Consider the following 15,085-nt stretch of genomic DNA (forward strand, 5'->3'; position numbering starts at 1 on the left):
TAAGAGCCTACTAGTCAAAGAACAGCCACAACTGCTTGAAAAAGCTATTAAAATATTTCCTTTATTGTCTGGTGAAGGGCATTTAAAGATTGAGGCTTCATAAAATTAGTAACTTCTGCTGCTCCTTCACCTTCTTACAGTGGCTCACGCCTGTAATCCCAGCACTTTGGAGGCCGAGGCAGGCGGATCACCTGAGGTCAGGTGTTTGAGACCAGCCTAGCCAACATGGTGAAACCCTGTCTCTACTAAAAATACAAAAATTAGCCAGGCGTGGTGGTGGTCATCTGTAGTCCCAGCTACTTGGGAGACTGAGGCAAGAGAATCACTTGAACCCAGGAGGCAGAGGTTGCAGTGAGCCGAAATCATGTCACTGCACTTCAGCCTGAGTGACAGAGCAAGACCCCATCTCAAAAAAGAAAAAACCTTCCTGTATTGAACAGATGGAATTAAGAAATAAGAATCCAGCTGTCCTTTCTGAAGACAGATGTTAGAGAGATTTGCAAAAGTTCAAAGCCGTGTGACTCTTATCACTGATTTATCAAATTTTTACTTTAAAATGAGTTTATTTTATTCTCAAATGAACAAATATATTTGAATTTTTTATCTCTATTAGTATATTTTTTCATATGTATTTAAATACATATTTTATATATTTAAATACATTAAATATATACGTTTGAGTCTAGGATTTCGAGGCTGCCGTGAGCCATGAGTGTGCCACTACACTCCAGCCTGGACAGCAGAGTGAGACCCTGTCTTGGGGGAAAACAAAAAGAAATGGGGGCAGATGTGGCAGTCCAGAGGATATAAAAAATATACATTAAATATATAAAATATGCATTTTATATATTTAAATACATTAAAATATATTTAAATATTTTTAATTTAAGAATAGTAAAATATTTACATTTTAATTTCTAACATGGTAAATACCATCAATAGATGAAATCCACGTAACAGAAACTCTTCTAGGGTCCCCAGTTTTTAAGAGTGTGAAAGGATTTCAACAGCAGCATGTTTGAGGACCACTGGTGTGGACTATCTTTGGCTGGATACAGGGACAAATGGTGGTATGGTTGCACCCAGGGAGGGGCCTGGGTCATACAGTAGTAGGATAGACAGTATCCTCACTTGTCAATGTGTATACTATTAAAAATAAAGTCAGTGTAGGAAATCACTTACGGAAATTTGCTCACCTAGGTGTTGATTCTGCTTCCTAAAAATCTCAAGACATTCTCATTTCTCTCTGCAGGCAGCCGACTTGGATGGGGAAATTGACTTGTCTACATGTTACGATGTCACGGAGTATCCAGTTCAGAGAAACTATGGCTTCCAGATCCATGTGAGCCCAGGGATGGAAGTGGGGCCACAGGCTTGACAGGCAGGGACACGTGTCAGAGTGCCTGATATCTGGGCTGGGGGCATTTCTGGACAGGCCTGATGCAGTGTGTGTGGTCAGCACTTAGTGTTTCCTACTACCCTTGACACCTCTGTCCTGTGGCACCTGACCCTCTTCCCCAATTCGTGATCTGAACAGTACATTAGATGTTAGTATCTTTTTTCTGAAGACTGCTTAAAGATTTTTTGTTTCTGAAGGTTCTTTTTTCCTTTTGTTTTTTGTAATGCTAGAGTTGGGGCAGTTGGAAGGATGTAGGGTATGGGGAATAAGAATGAAAGTGTCAGTCAATTATTTACATCGGTTTTTTACTCACTTATTCATGTGGTTGTTCATTCATTTACTTACAAGGCTATTTTTTCCCAAAATCTTGTGAGGTACTCAGATGAACAAGGCATTGCCCTGTTCTCAAGACACAAAATGATTCTCATTGGCTGTTTCTTCAAAACTATGTGGATTAAGGGCTGCCTGCAGTCAGCCAGACTCCAGGTTAAGGGCACAATCCTCCGGACTGCCACATCTGCCCCCATTTCTTTTTTTTTCCCCCAAGACAGGGTCTCACTCTGCTGTCCAGGCTGGAGTGTAGTGGCACACTCATGGCTCACTGCAGCCTCAAAATCCTAGACTCAAACGATCCTCCTACCTCAGCCTCCAGAGTAACTGGGACTACAGGCGCATGCCACCATGCCCAGCTAATTTTTATTATTATTATTTGTTTTTTGGAGAGACAGGGTTTCACCATGTTGCCCAGGCTGGTTTTGAACCACTGGGCTCCAGCGATCCACTTGCGTTGGCTTCTCAAAGTACTGGGATTATAGGCATGAATCACTATGCCCAGTCCTTCCCCCACTTCTGACACCAGTTGTGAGTCTGGAGGTTTTCAGAACCACCTTCAGTTTCGAAAATTCACTAGAATGACTCACAGAATTCAGGAAAATAGTATCTCTACAATGAGTTTTATTGTAGAAAAAGTATACAAGTCAGAACCAGCCAAAGGAGAGCCATGTGGAGTAGAATCTGGGACTAGGGGAGTCGCAGATGCCAAAAGTTTCTGCATCCTTGGGGACACGGTGTCCTCTTAGCCCTGATGTGGGACAGCATGCAGAGCATTGCCAGGAAGCCCACCTGAGCTCTGGTGTTGAGCTTTAGGAGGCTCTGTAGCTGCTGTGGTTGATGGAGTTATTGTCCTCATGGTTGAACTCCACCTAAAGCCCTTCCCGCCATGGTCGGCTACTTCACATGGCCCAAACCCCAACCCTCTGATTTAATGGGTTTCCTCTGATTTCCTGCTTCTGACCAGGCCAGCCTCCACCCTGAGTTGTCTTGTCAGCATGGTGTTAGGTGGGGTCCCAGGGGACCACCATGAGTAATGAAGACTCTAGTCATCTAGGAAATTCCAAGGTTTGGAAGTTCCCTCCCAGGAGCCAGGACAGAAGCCAGGCCTCTCTTTGGGTAAAGTTAGTTCGTCACTTGCAAGAGCTTTAAGATGGGTGGAGAGTGTGATGAGTAGAGAGCTGCCCCCGTGGGACTGGACCCTGGCCCTGGGACTTGGTTTCTCACAGAAGGCTGGACTCTGGTGGGCTCACCTGTAGCAGGGTCATACCTTCACATTTTGGGGCCCAGAAACTCAATTGTATTGCTGTTTTGAGAGTTGATCCAGTATTTGGGGCTGACTCAGATTGACCCAATTTAGGGGAGACTGAAGTATAGACCCAAAGGCCAGTGTGTTCATTTACTAAGAAAATCCTGGCTGCCAGCCCACTGGGCTGCTGGCTGTGGCTTCCTGCATGCCGGCATCTGCGAAAGGAGCTGAGTCACAGTTGGAGGCTGCACTGACAGCCTGGCACCAGGGCTAGGTGTGAGTTGCCTGCTCTTAGTGGCCTGCACTGCCCAAGTTTCGAGGCTCCTCTGTCCTCAGCCCCTGTGGGAGGGGTAGTCAGGCATAGTGCCTGGTGAGCCTCCTCTCCTGCCATCCACCTCACATCTTCATGAGCAGCTTCCTCCAGGCAGGGCACACCTGAAGTCTGAGAACTCACCCCACTCTCCTAGTGACAAATGAGGGCACCAACCAATCTCACCCACTGATCAACCCCTCCTCACTTCACCCTGGTAGGGCTTATCCTGATGACTTTCTGTGAACCCCAACTACTGAGAGTTCTAAGGAATGAGGAGTTCCTTCCAGTGTGGAGAAGGCTTCCTGGGGGAGGCTTCCTGGAGGAGAATCCCTCGAGGCTCAGCAGGAGGGCTGAGTGTGAAAACATGTCCCAGACTGGACTCCAGACTTGGTGGCACAGAGAGCACAGAGCCAGTCTGCGGCTAGAGTGCTGGGTGGAGGGGCAGGTTGGCACTGGTCCAGTTTTTGTGGAGAGCACTGAAGGGTGTTAGAAGATGCCAGACAGTTGTGCGTTCATGATACATGTCTGGCAGGATATGCAGGTCCATTAGAAAGGAGCCAAACAGGCTGGCACAGTAAGGCTGGGCAAGAAAGGTAAGAGCAGCACCCGGGAGTAAGAGTTGAGGGCAGCACCAGGACCCAGAGCATGGCAAGGCCCCGCCCGCTTAGAAGCCAGCAGAAGAGCTGACGTCACAAAAGCAGGGGGATCCCCTGGAATTCCGGCTGTGATCCATTTGAGGCATGATGGGCTCTCAGAGAACATTAGGTAGCCGCTGGGTAAGAAAATTCAGCTGGAGAAAACGGCTGTATGTGGAGCACTGAGGCCAAACTCCAGCAACGCCCTCACCTGGGGGTGCAGAAGGTGGGGCCCCCAACTCAGCTCATGTGGACGTGAGAACTGATGAAGGAGGACCGAGCTGAGCAGTGGCGGTGTCTCGATCGGGCATGTGGAGGGGCAGGTCAGGTCCCTCCCAGGTGTGCTTTGTGACACATTAGGCTGGCGCATGATCTCCTGTTTTGACTTCTGGCCAGGCCACTAGTGCCCATCTGAAAACCATCCTCATGATTGCATCCTGCCGTCAGCTTCACTACTGACCTGGCTGCTGAGTCTGCTTGTGAGCAGCTGTCAGTTCAGGACTGCAGTCCTCGCTTCTGTTGGGCAGGTGCCTGTAAGTGCAGAAGCAGGCCTCCAGCTCCATGCAGGCCACTGGCCCTCCCCTTTCTGAAGGTACCCAGGCAGGTCTGCTCAGGGGTACAGCAGTCATGTCCCAGAGCCGTGTGCTCTTTGCTTCTTTGTCCTACCTGCTGCCCCGTTCCCCACCCAAAACAGGCTCCTCCTCTGCTGCCTTGGACAAGCACCTAGGACAAGCCCTAGACTCCACCTCATCCAAGCAGGAGTCTAGGGCTTGTCCTAGGTGCTCCCCAACCCAGCCAACCAGACACTGTCCATACCCCTTTTGTTACTTCTGAGCTGCCCTATCCCCTGCCATCACCTTAATTCTCATCACTTGGACAGCTGCAGTAACCACCCAGCAGGTATCCCTGCCTTTTCTCAGTGTCACTAACAAGACCCTGATACCCCTTGTTCTTAACCACTCCCCAGCCCCATCATGCCATGTGCCTGTGTGGATTCAGACTGCAGGTGCCACTCCCCACACCCAAGAAGCACGCCCTTCCCCATTCCCCACCTCCACTGCTGCTCAGCACTTGCTGATTCTGCCCTTCCCCCAAGGCAGGGAACTCCTTAAGGAGGGGTGCAGTGGCTGGGCACGGTGGCTCACGCCTGTAATCCCAGCACTTTGGGAGGCCGAGGCGGGTGGATCACCAGGTCAGGAGATCGAGACCATCGTGGCTCCACTAAAAATTACAAAAAATTAGCTGAGCGTGGTGGTGGGCACCTGTAGTCCCAGTACTTGGGAGGCTGAGGCAGGAGAATGACGTGAACCCAGGAGGCGGAGCTTGCAGTGAGCTGAGATCGCGCCACTACACTCTAGCCTGGGCGACAGAGCAAGACTCTATCTCCAAAAAAAAAAGAGGAGAGAGAGGGGTGCAGCATCCTCCTCTATCTGAATGGGCAGGCTGCTGGTGCGTAGTGGGTGCTCGGTAACTGTGAGCTGACCTTACTGAGAGAAGATACTGGATTTACCATTGCCACAGATGCACGTCCCTCCCACGGCTTTGCCGTCTCCTGCTCTCCAGCTCCCTCTTGTTCCAGTAGTGGGCACATGTGGCGCTCCTAGAAGGGTCACCCAGTCACAGGCTTTCTCCCTTTGGGACTTTGTACCCAGTGCAAGAAGCTTCTTTGGAGATGGAGGGCAAGAGGGCAGCAGGTACCCTAGGGGACAGTCACTGATGGTGCCTCATCTTTTCTCTGTAGACAAAGGAGGGCGAGTTTACCCTATCGGCCATGACGTCCGGGATTCGGCGGAACTGGATCCAGACCATCATGAAACACGTGCACCCGACCACTGCCCCGGATGTGACGAGGTAGGATGGTGAAGATGCCAGGGAGCCCCTTGTGCATCCTGTGGGTGCCACTCTCTCCAGGGCAGTATCAGACTCAGGTCTGAAGTCTGAGACCTGAGCTCAGTGCATCCCAGTCTGCTGCTCCTTCCTTCCTGTGTCCTTCTGTTGCTCAAGTTCCTGTCCCAAGCACATCAGAACAAACATTTCCGGTTCTTTTCTTCTTTTAAGCTCAGGCGTTTTCATCTTGCGGGTAGTGTGTATGCTGGTCATTAGAACTGGGCTTCGGTGGAGAATCTTCCATCTGTGTCAGCAGGCACCTGGCCAGACCAGCCTGAGCCCCACAGTCGGTGCTCTCAGGCCTTGAGCTCTGCTGGCATGAGGATGGCCCTGTGTGCAGCATCCATAGGCCACCCAGCACTTCTTTGCCTTGGCCACCTTCTCACCTCACTCCTACGTCTATTTGATTTCTGTGCAGCCAAGTTGAAAAACTCTCCTGTGTTAGCATTCTGTGGTTCATGCGCCTCAGATTTTGCTTTGGGCTTTCTTCCTCCTGCCCTGAAGGTTAAAGACCTAGCTCTCATTTTAAAAGAAAGTGGAGAATCAGAAGACTCAGACGTCTCCCAAAAAAAAAAAGCAGGGAAGATTCCAGAGTGGGGGCTGGTCCTTTGAGGGCCAGAACTCTGCTGTTCCCACCTCAAGGCTTCAGAGCCTCCATGCATCTGAGCACCTCTGGTGCCATTTCTCAGGTCATGTGATGTAGATTACATCTCAAATGTATTTCTTGTGCTGTGGGTTAGGCTGCTTGGGTATGGCAGTGTCACAGCAGGGGCTGTCCTTGGAAGCTTTGACCTAAAGGCATGTTCTTTTTTTTTTGAGATGGAGTCTTGTTCTGTCACCCAGTCTGGAGTGCAGTAACGTGATCTTGGCTCACTGCAACCTCCACCTCCTGGGTTCAAGCAATTCTCCTGCCTCAGCCTCCCAAGTAGCTGGAATTACGGGCGCCCACCACCATGCCCGGCTAAGTTTTGTGTTTTTAGTAGAGACGGAATTTCATCATGTTGGCCAGGCTGGTCTTGAACTTGTGACCTCGGGTGATCCACTCGCCTTGGCCTCCCAAAGTGCTGGAATTACAGGCATGAGCCACTGTGGCTGGCCTAAAGACACGTTCTGTATCCAAACCTTTGCCTTCTTCCTGCCGACTCCATACCTCTTTGCCTAATTGATTATTTTCTTTTTAGTCCTCTTTTCTGTGTCTGTCATTTGTTCATGACTTCATTTATTAAACAAACACTGTCTAGTAAGGTCAAGAGGCCGTGGCCAGGACAGGTTGCCCTCTGTCTCTCAGGATCCTGTTCAGAGAGCTGGCTTGTTGGTTAGGGACAAGTCCTCTGCATGCACAGCCAGTAGGAGGCACCCAGGGCTGCCGCAGGCTTTCCCCCGCCCTCCAGTGGCCACATCCTGTGGTGGCCTCAGCTACTGCCTCCATGGTTCTCCCATCAGGAGCAGACACCCAAGCTTGGCAAGCTAAGAACTCTTTTCCAAGCACCTTTAGGAAGCCCCCAGAGCAAAGTGAGAAAGGCCCCAGCTTCTTTGCCCAGGCTGTTGGCAGCAAACAGAGCTTATCACAGGGGTCCAGGACGGGGAGTGGTGGGCGTGCATGTGGGTGGCTGGCCTGAGGTCCTCTGCTTCCCCTCTTCCCCGCCAGGCCTGGGCTCGGTGCTGTAGATGGGCCATCCTGGCTGGAAGAAGTCAGCTTTGGGATGTCCCAGGGCAGGTGTCAGGAATGCACCTGTGCACATGCCTGTGCCTGCACACGGCTCAGGAGAGGTGCCTCCACACTTGAGTGCCTGCTTGCCTGTATGCAGGGGCTTTGGGCCCAGGGAAATGAATGAGGAGACAAGGGTTTTGCTCTCCTATGAAAGCTGACCTGGCAGTTGGCCTCCTAATAACTACTTCATAATCTAGCATATCTGTGTAGTCTGGTAGAGTGCTCACCCTCTACCAGTTTGTTTTCAGCGTTTCTTCTTCCTCTGTGTAGGCTTTTATTATTTGAGGAAAAATGTGAGTTTTTTAGTGCTGCCAGGCAAAATCACAAGGAGGCATGAAAACAGAAACTGCAGTTTCAGAAGCTGCTGTCCTCATCCTGCTCTCGTCGCCTTCTTGAAATGTGGGAGTGGGGAAGTTGCAGGGCGCTTCCTGCCTTTAGTGCTGGAGGAGCCTTGTGGGGAGGTTTCTCCTGGGGAGTGCGGCAGGTTCTGGTGTGGCTGTGACTTTGGCGGCTGTCAGGGCCCGGCTGGGGGCCTCCGTGCACAACCTGCCCTGTGTGTCATCCTGACACTCTCCATGGCCAGAGATCTGCCCTGTGTCATTTTCCTCCAGATGTTAGCGTACTCTTACAGTGGACACCTGCAGATCCCCCTACTCTGAAGCACTTTGCCTGTCACCCGATTGCTGCCTGGACGGGTGACCCTTGCTCCAGGTGGTGATGGCAGCCATTTCCTCTTTTCGTTGGTTCTCTCTTTAAAGACTCCTTTCCTTTTGGACCTGATTGAAACACATGTGCTCCCTGGAGCTCCTCCTTGGGCCCTCACTGTTCCCAGGTGGGCTTGCAACTGCCTTCTGAGGGCCTGGGTGAGATTAAGGGCCACTCAGTCAGCCTCGTACCAGCTGGCAGTCTCTAGGGCCTATCCCTAGAGTCTACAAACCTCTGTCTCAGACACTCCAAGCCTCCTTGACAAATTGCCATCGGCAATGTCCCTGTTCCTCCGCTGCTGCAGACGAGGCCTCCCCAGGAATCTCTGCTTCTAGCAGATGGGGACTAGGCATGGTGGATTCCTTTGGCAGACCTGGCTTTGCCATGAGCACGACCTGTGCAGCTTATGTCCCGTTGCTGGCTGCTGCTTGCCTCCTCAAGGTGGCGGGTAACCAGCAGCTGGATTGGGCTTTTAAAACATAGATTTAGGATGGGCACAGTGGCTCATGCCTGTAATCCCAACACTTTGGGAAGCCAAGGCGGGCGGATCACCTGAGGTCGGGAGTTTGAGACCAGCCTGGCGAGCATGGAGAAACTCCGTTTCTACTAAAAATATAAAATTAGCCAGGCATGGTGGCACATGCCTGAAATCCCAGCTACTCGGGAGGCTGAGGCAGGAGAATCACTTGAACCCAGGAGGCAGAGGTTGTGGTGAGCCTAGATCGTCCATTGCACTCCAGCCTGGGCAACAAGAGTGAAACTCCATCTCAAAAAAAAAAAAAAAAAAAAAAAAAAAACTGATCATGTTACCTGCTTATTAAAAGGTAAGCCCTTCTAGAGAAGTGCTAGTTTTCCCTCATTTTGTTACCACTGTCTAGTCCAGGGATGCACAGAGGCAAGGCCTCACCAGGCGAGTACAGTGGCTGTGCCCAGGTGTAGCCTGATGCAGTTCTTGGCCCTGAGCAAGGCAGGGCTGGCCCGTCCTGCCTGTGAGGCTGTGGGAGTCCTGGGACTCCCCTGGTTCCATACCCTGGCAAAGGGGCCACCCCAGTGAGCCCCTCACAGCACCTCTTCAGGGATTAGGATAGAAAAGGATGTGGTGCCCACAGGGGCTGGGTCGTGGCTCAGCATTGCCAGCTTCTGCCTGGCAGGCCACACCAGAGTCACCCCTGACAGTCTTATGTCCATCCTCCTGCTCCACAGCTCGTTGCCAGAGGAAAAAAACAAGAGCAGCTCCTCTTTTGAGACATGCCCGAGGCCTACTGAGAAGCAAGAGGCAGAGCCGGGGGAGCCGGACCCTGAGCAGAAGAGGAGCCGCGCACGGGAGCGGAGGCGAGAGGGCCGTTCCAAGACCTTTGACTGGGCTGAGTTCCGTCCCATCCAGCAGGCCCTGGCTCAGGAGCGGGTGGGTGGCGCAGGGCCCACTGACACCCATGAGCCCCTGCGCCCTGAGGTGGAGCCTGGGGAGCTGGAGCGGGAGCGTGCACGGAGGCGGGAGGAGCGCCGCAAGCGCTTTGGGATGCTCGACGCCACAGACGGGCCAGGCACTGAGGATGTAGCCCTGCGCATGGAGGTGGACCGGAGCCCAGGGCTGCCTGTGAGTGACCTCAAGACGCATAACGTCCATGTGGAGATCGAGCAGCGGTGGCATCAGGTGGAGACCACGCCTCTCCGGGAAGAGAAGCAGGTGCCCATCGCTCCCGTCCACCTGTCTTCTGAAGATGGGGGTGACCGGCTCTCCACACACGAGCTGACCTCTCTGCTGGAGAAGGAGGTAATAGCCTGGGACCAGATCCTCCCCCTGCTCCCAGCAGCCTTTCCAGAGCATCAGCTGTAAGCTGTGGCCTTAGGGGTTCATCTACACAGTCCTAACCTCGAGGGACTTGCAGACCCCTAGGGGAGACAGACGCACAGATGAGTCCTCATAGTTGAGGCAGACCTGAGAGCTGTGGGAGCGTGCCAGTGCGTGCAGGACAGGGAAGGGGGCCTTCCAGGCACAGAGGAATTCATCCCATGGTGCGGGCCACTGCCATTGAGAGGCAGGCGGCGTTGCAGGTCCCCAGTGGTTTCCTCGCTCTGACTCCCGATGGCAGGAGGGGCGTGAGCAAGGTGAGGCTTTTGCGTTAGGCAGCCCTGGCTTGGACAGGTCAAAGCTGGAGGCAGAGATCAACCCCAGGTGCTCTTACAGTGGCTTGGGGATGGCTGATCAGATCTAAAGCCAGGGGCATCCAGCAGGAGATGACAGCTGGGTCCCAGGTCATGAGGATGTGAAGCAGAAGGCAGTGGTGAGGTGGGGTAGGCCGTGGATGAAGGCTGCCCTGTGACTGTCACTCCTCCATGAGGCCCTCAGTGCACCTGGGTACAGAGATGAACAAGCCGGCCCCCAAACTATAAAATAAGATGTTATTTCATTGAAATGTATCCAGAAATGCAGTCTGCAGAACTACAGCGGTGGATTTACATGTCTGGACAGGGAGTCTCGTAACCAGGGACGTATAGCATTACGGTTTTTGTGGAACTCCCTGTTTCACTCTCAATTTAGGGACAGTTTTCAACACTGTGTTTCAAATATGTTCTCTTACGTAAGTAGTTTGTTAAAGATTTGCCACTTGGGTATGCCTTATGCTTCTGATCTTTTTTGTATTAACTGTATGAGGCTGAGTTATCACCAGCACTAATACTTGTACTTTTTCATTTTCCTCATCCATTAACAAATAACAAAGGCAAGATGAAATAAAATAACAGTTGAAACTCACATTACTTCAAGCTACCAAAATGGACCAGCCAGCAGGTGACACACTGGTTCAACAATCTGAGGGGGTCAGTCTTCACTGTTTGAAAGTCAGGGGTCAGCTGGGCGTGGTGGCTCATGCCTGTAATCCTGGTACTTTGGGAGGCTGAGGTGGGTGAATCACGAGGTCAGGAGATCAAGACCATCCTGGCCAACATGGTGAAACCCTGTCTCTACTAAAAATACAAAAATTAGCTGGGCGTGGTGGCATGTGCCTGTAGTCCCAGCTACTTGGAAGGCTGAGGCAGGAGAATCACTTGAACCCAGGAGGCAGAGGTTGCAGTGACCTGAGATTGTGCCATCGCACTCCAGCCTGGCGACAGAGCGAGAGTCCGTCTCAAAAAAATAAAGGAGGTCTCCCCGCCTCTCACAGCACAGCCTGGCAACAACCTGGGTGGCACTGGCGTGACTGCCCACTACACACATAGCTCCACTCAGCACGAGCTCTGGAAGCAGGATGGGTAGCCCTGCACACAGCCAGGCATCAGGAGGCACCTGGGAGGTGTGTGGGGAAGAGGTGGACGGATGAATGAGTAGCTGAAGCTGTTGAAAGCAAGAAGAGTATAAAATAGCTTACTCATGAGTGTCCACACCTTGTTTGAGAGAACTGCGGGAACCGTTTTTGCAAACAGAACTTTGTGGAATCCATCATGTAAAACTGGTCAAATGGAGTGGTTTCCGTTGAGACCATTGTGGGCCCTGGAGTGAGGCCTGCTTGAGGCCACCACTCGCAGTGGTCCATGTAGAGCCTAACCTGGCCTGTGTGACCAGCTGAGGACACTCACAAGGACCCCATGGGGTGGTCTTCCTCTAGATACAGATGCAAAACCCTTGTTCCCCAGTGGACACAGCCCCCTTCTCAGAAATGAACACCCCTTATGGGCCTTGGTGCCTGTATAGGGCGTGCACGTTGGAACCTTGAGCAGGCGTGGGAATTATGTGGACACCCAGGGCTGCCTGGAGTAAGAAGGATAAGGTAGTTCCTTGGTCCCCAGAGGGTACGGAGTCTGTCATTGTTACTGATGGCTTGCATTGGAACCTTCACTTCCAAATGCTGCTGGTAAAGGCCATATCAGCACATTTGCTGAGATGTGGAGACTCCAAAACTCTTGGGCCGCATGGAAGACCAGTGAAAGAGTCTGTGCTGGGCAGCTGCTTTGTTTGTCGTTGTCATTTTGCATAAAAGTGTATGTCTTTTTGCCAACAGCTGGAGCAGAGCCAGAAGGAGGCCTCAGACCTTCTGGAGCAGAACCGGCTCCTGCAGGACCAGCTGAGGGTGGCCCTGGGCCGGGAGCAGAGCGCCCGTGAGGGCTACGTGCTGCAGGTAGGGTGGAGGGGCTGCTGTGGCCCATGGTGCGCTCAGGAGCTTCAGTGTGAAGGGTTCATGCTCAGGCAGGCTAGGAGTGTGCAAAACTTGGCTCAGCAGGGGCCGCCTCCTGGGAGCTCACACCCCTGGGCTCTTCTGCCACAGGACTGGACTCTCAATGTGCTGGGGCCCGGGGGGGTGGTGTTTTTTCCTCCTGGTATGACATTTTGGGGAATCTCCCTGAAACCTCTATATCTAAGGACTTTTTTTGGTAATAAAATCATTGTGGTGCCCTTTCCTTTTGACTCTGAAAGTAGCCAATGTACATTTATTATGAATACCATACATTTGCATGTGATTTCTCATAGTTTTCACTATAGTAATATTGGGCCTGTTGTACAGATTGAAGACATTGAATCACACAGCAAGTCCGGTGCCTGCTTACAACCAACAGCAAGTCAGTGACAAAGCTAGCACTGGACCCCATTCCCATCTGTGTTTATACCACATCTGCAGGCAGACTTGGGGCTCTTACCACTACTAGTCCAACCCCGGGATACCTCCTCTGAGATCCTGTACCACAGAGCCCTGGTATAGGGGTGTCACAAGGCTGGAGCTAACCTGGTCCAAGGGCAGGCCTGTGTCTGCTGACTTTCTTGCAGTGTGCCAGGCCCTGTGCCAAGTATCGGGCATGAAACAGATATACTCCTGTCCCCATTGAGCGGTAGGGGAGATTGTGATAGGAAGATTGATACATAAATACTGCAGGAGAAGTGAAATGGGGTACCAGAACAGGGAGCCTGAGTTCTCAGCAATGGCTGAGGGTATAACACTAGAATCAGGGTCCTCGGTTCAAGACTTGGCCCTGCTACTGACCCCCAAAGCAAGTGCATGTGTCCCCTCCTCTACAGCGGCAGCCTACTGCCTGTGTAGACTTAGACCCAGGGATCCCTGAGGGCCCTTCCAGCTCTTAGACCCCGAGTCTCTGTCATGTATTGAGTGTCTACATTTCCAGACCGTAGTGCGCTGACCTTGGTCTGAGTCGTCCCAGGCAGCAGGTGAAACGGGCACTCAGCTGGCCTCTGACCATAGTCTGCCTCTTTGCAGACTCTCTGTAGTTTCTTCTCATGCGTGCTCCTTGGGCCTTCTGTTCCTCTCTGCCCCACGTTCCCTAGACTCTCCTCTCCAGCCTCTTCCGCCATAGTCATTGCCATGCCCAGTTCAGACCTGGTGACGGTGGGCCTCCCCGCCAAGGTCATTTGCACTTGCCCTCCAGGTTTGAGGAGCATCTTTTTAATTCTTGATTGGGCCTCAGCCTGTAAGAATTGACTTCAAATCAGGTGGTAAAGATACAAGTTCAGCATGCCAAATTCAAAAATCTGAAATGCTCCAAAATCCAAAACTGAACGCTGACATATGCTCAAAGGAAGCGTTTACTGGAGCATTTCAGGTTTTGGATTTTTGGATTGGGGATGCTCAACCAGTAAGTAGAATGCAAATATTTTAAAATCCGAAATAGTTCTTGTCCCAAGTATTTTGGATAAGGGATACTCAGCTTGTACTAGCAGTGGACGTTGCACATTGCTAACCTAGGAACCTGCCTCTTTGTCTAACTTGGATAATTGCATGAGCCTACACTGAAGCCCCTGTTGGTCAGCACTGGGCAAAGCTGGTCTTTAATACCTTTTCCCTAAGTCTAATAACCTGTGACTTTTCACCACCCTTTATGCTTTGGAAATGCTTTTAATCACGACTCAGAATGCACAGGGGGTCTGTGGGGTTAAGGGTCAGGAGCCAGCTGCTGGGGTGGGTGCTACACTAACTGCTGGGAGGAGCTTGCATGGTTTGGACATTGAGCGTGAAGTGTAACTTGAACTTAACATAACTGAGTGTCACATCTGTGGCTTCCCCGGCCAGCAGACCGAGAGGGAGCCACAGGCAGGCCAGATTCTTAGGCTGGGCTCAACTCACTCTTGTTTGTGTTGTTTTTCCCTACATTAATGAGTTCTGTCTCTGCATGCCTTTCAGTGTGGGGAGTTTTGTTTCATTTACGTTGTGTTTTGTTTTTGCATGCTTCACTTTTTCTCATTTTGAACTCCACAAAGGTTTGTTTGTTTTGTTGATTGTTGTATTTTACTCCATGGTTTCCGTTCCCCCCTCGTTTTGTCTTCTTACAGGTAGAGATTAGTTCTTCCTGTTACTCTAGAGGACTGACTACACTTTCCACAGGAAAATGTTTGGATGTCACCTTGCTGACATCTCCCGAGCGTTACCTTCCTTCCTTCTCCTCCTGTCTTAGAAGGAAGTGGCATCATTTACCTACACCTTACGTCCTGCGCTTGTTTAGGATTTGTTGTCAAGACTGCATACTTTTTGTTTTGTGAAACAACAGCTGCAGGTGCTCTGCTCCTCCCGCCTGTCCCTCTTCCTGGCGCTCTCTTGTCCTTTAGTCTTTGTTTTGCTTCTCAGTGTGTTCCATTATTCAGTTTTGTTTGGTTTATTTCTCCTAGAAGCTATTTGGTTAAAGCTGTTTTCTGATGTTATTGTCCATGTTTTCTGTTTACCTGGAAGCAGCTACTTACTAAAAAAAAAAAAGAAAGAAAAAAGATAATTTGTTGGATTTTTTTAATGGGAAAAAAGATAAAGTTGTGCAAAGGATAAAAGCCAAAGCCATCAAGGAGCTTTCTGTGGTTGTTCCTGGCCAGAGGTGTGACACTCAGAACTGGGAGGCCCGAGTGTTACTAACCAGTATTTAATCG

General features: G+C 51.1%; 1 protein-coding gene across 19 annotated transcripts in view; it reads left to right on the plus strand.

Moving 5' to 3' along the window:
• MPRIP (myosin phosphatase Rho interacting protein) overlaps positions 1–15,085 on the plus strand; it is a 144,052-nt gene that overhangs the window by 107,023 nt on the left and 21,944 nt on the right. For all 19 annotated transcript variants that reach the window (XM_045375294.3, XM_005583004.5, XM_005583003.5 and 16 more), the window contains 4 exons: positions 1,253–1,342; positions 5,668–5,777; positions 9,433–10,003; positions 12,228–12,344. In XM_045375294.3, the coding sequence (XP_045231229.2) occupies positions 1,253–1,342; positions 5,668–5,777; positions 9,433–10,003; positions 12,228–12,344 (888 nt within the window). The remainder of the gene's footprint in view (positions 1–1,252; positions 1,343–5,667; positions 5,778–9,432; positions 10,004–12,227; positions 12,345–15,085) is intronic.

This window comes from Macaca fascicularis, chromosome 16 (assembly GCF_037993035.2).
Source record: "Macaca fascicularis isolate 582-1 chromosome 16, T2T-MFA8v1.1".
Lineage (NCBI taxonomy): Eukaryota > Metazoa > Chordata > Mammalia > Primates > Cercopithecidae > Macaca > Macaca fascicularis.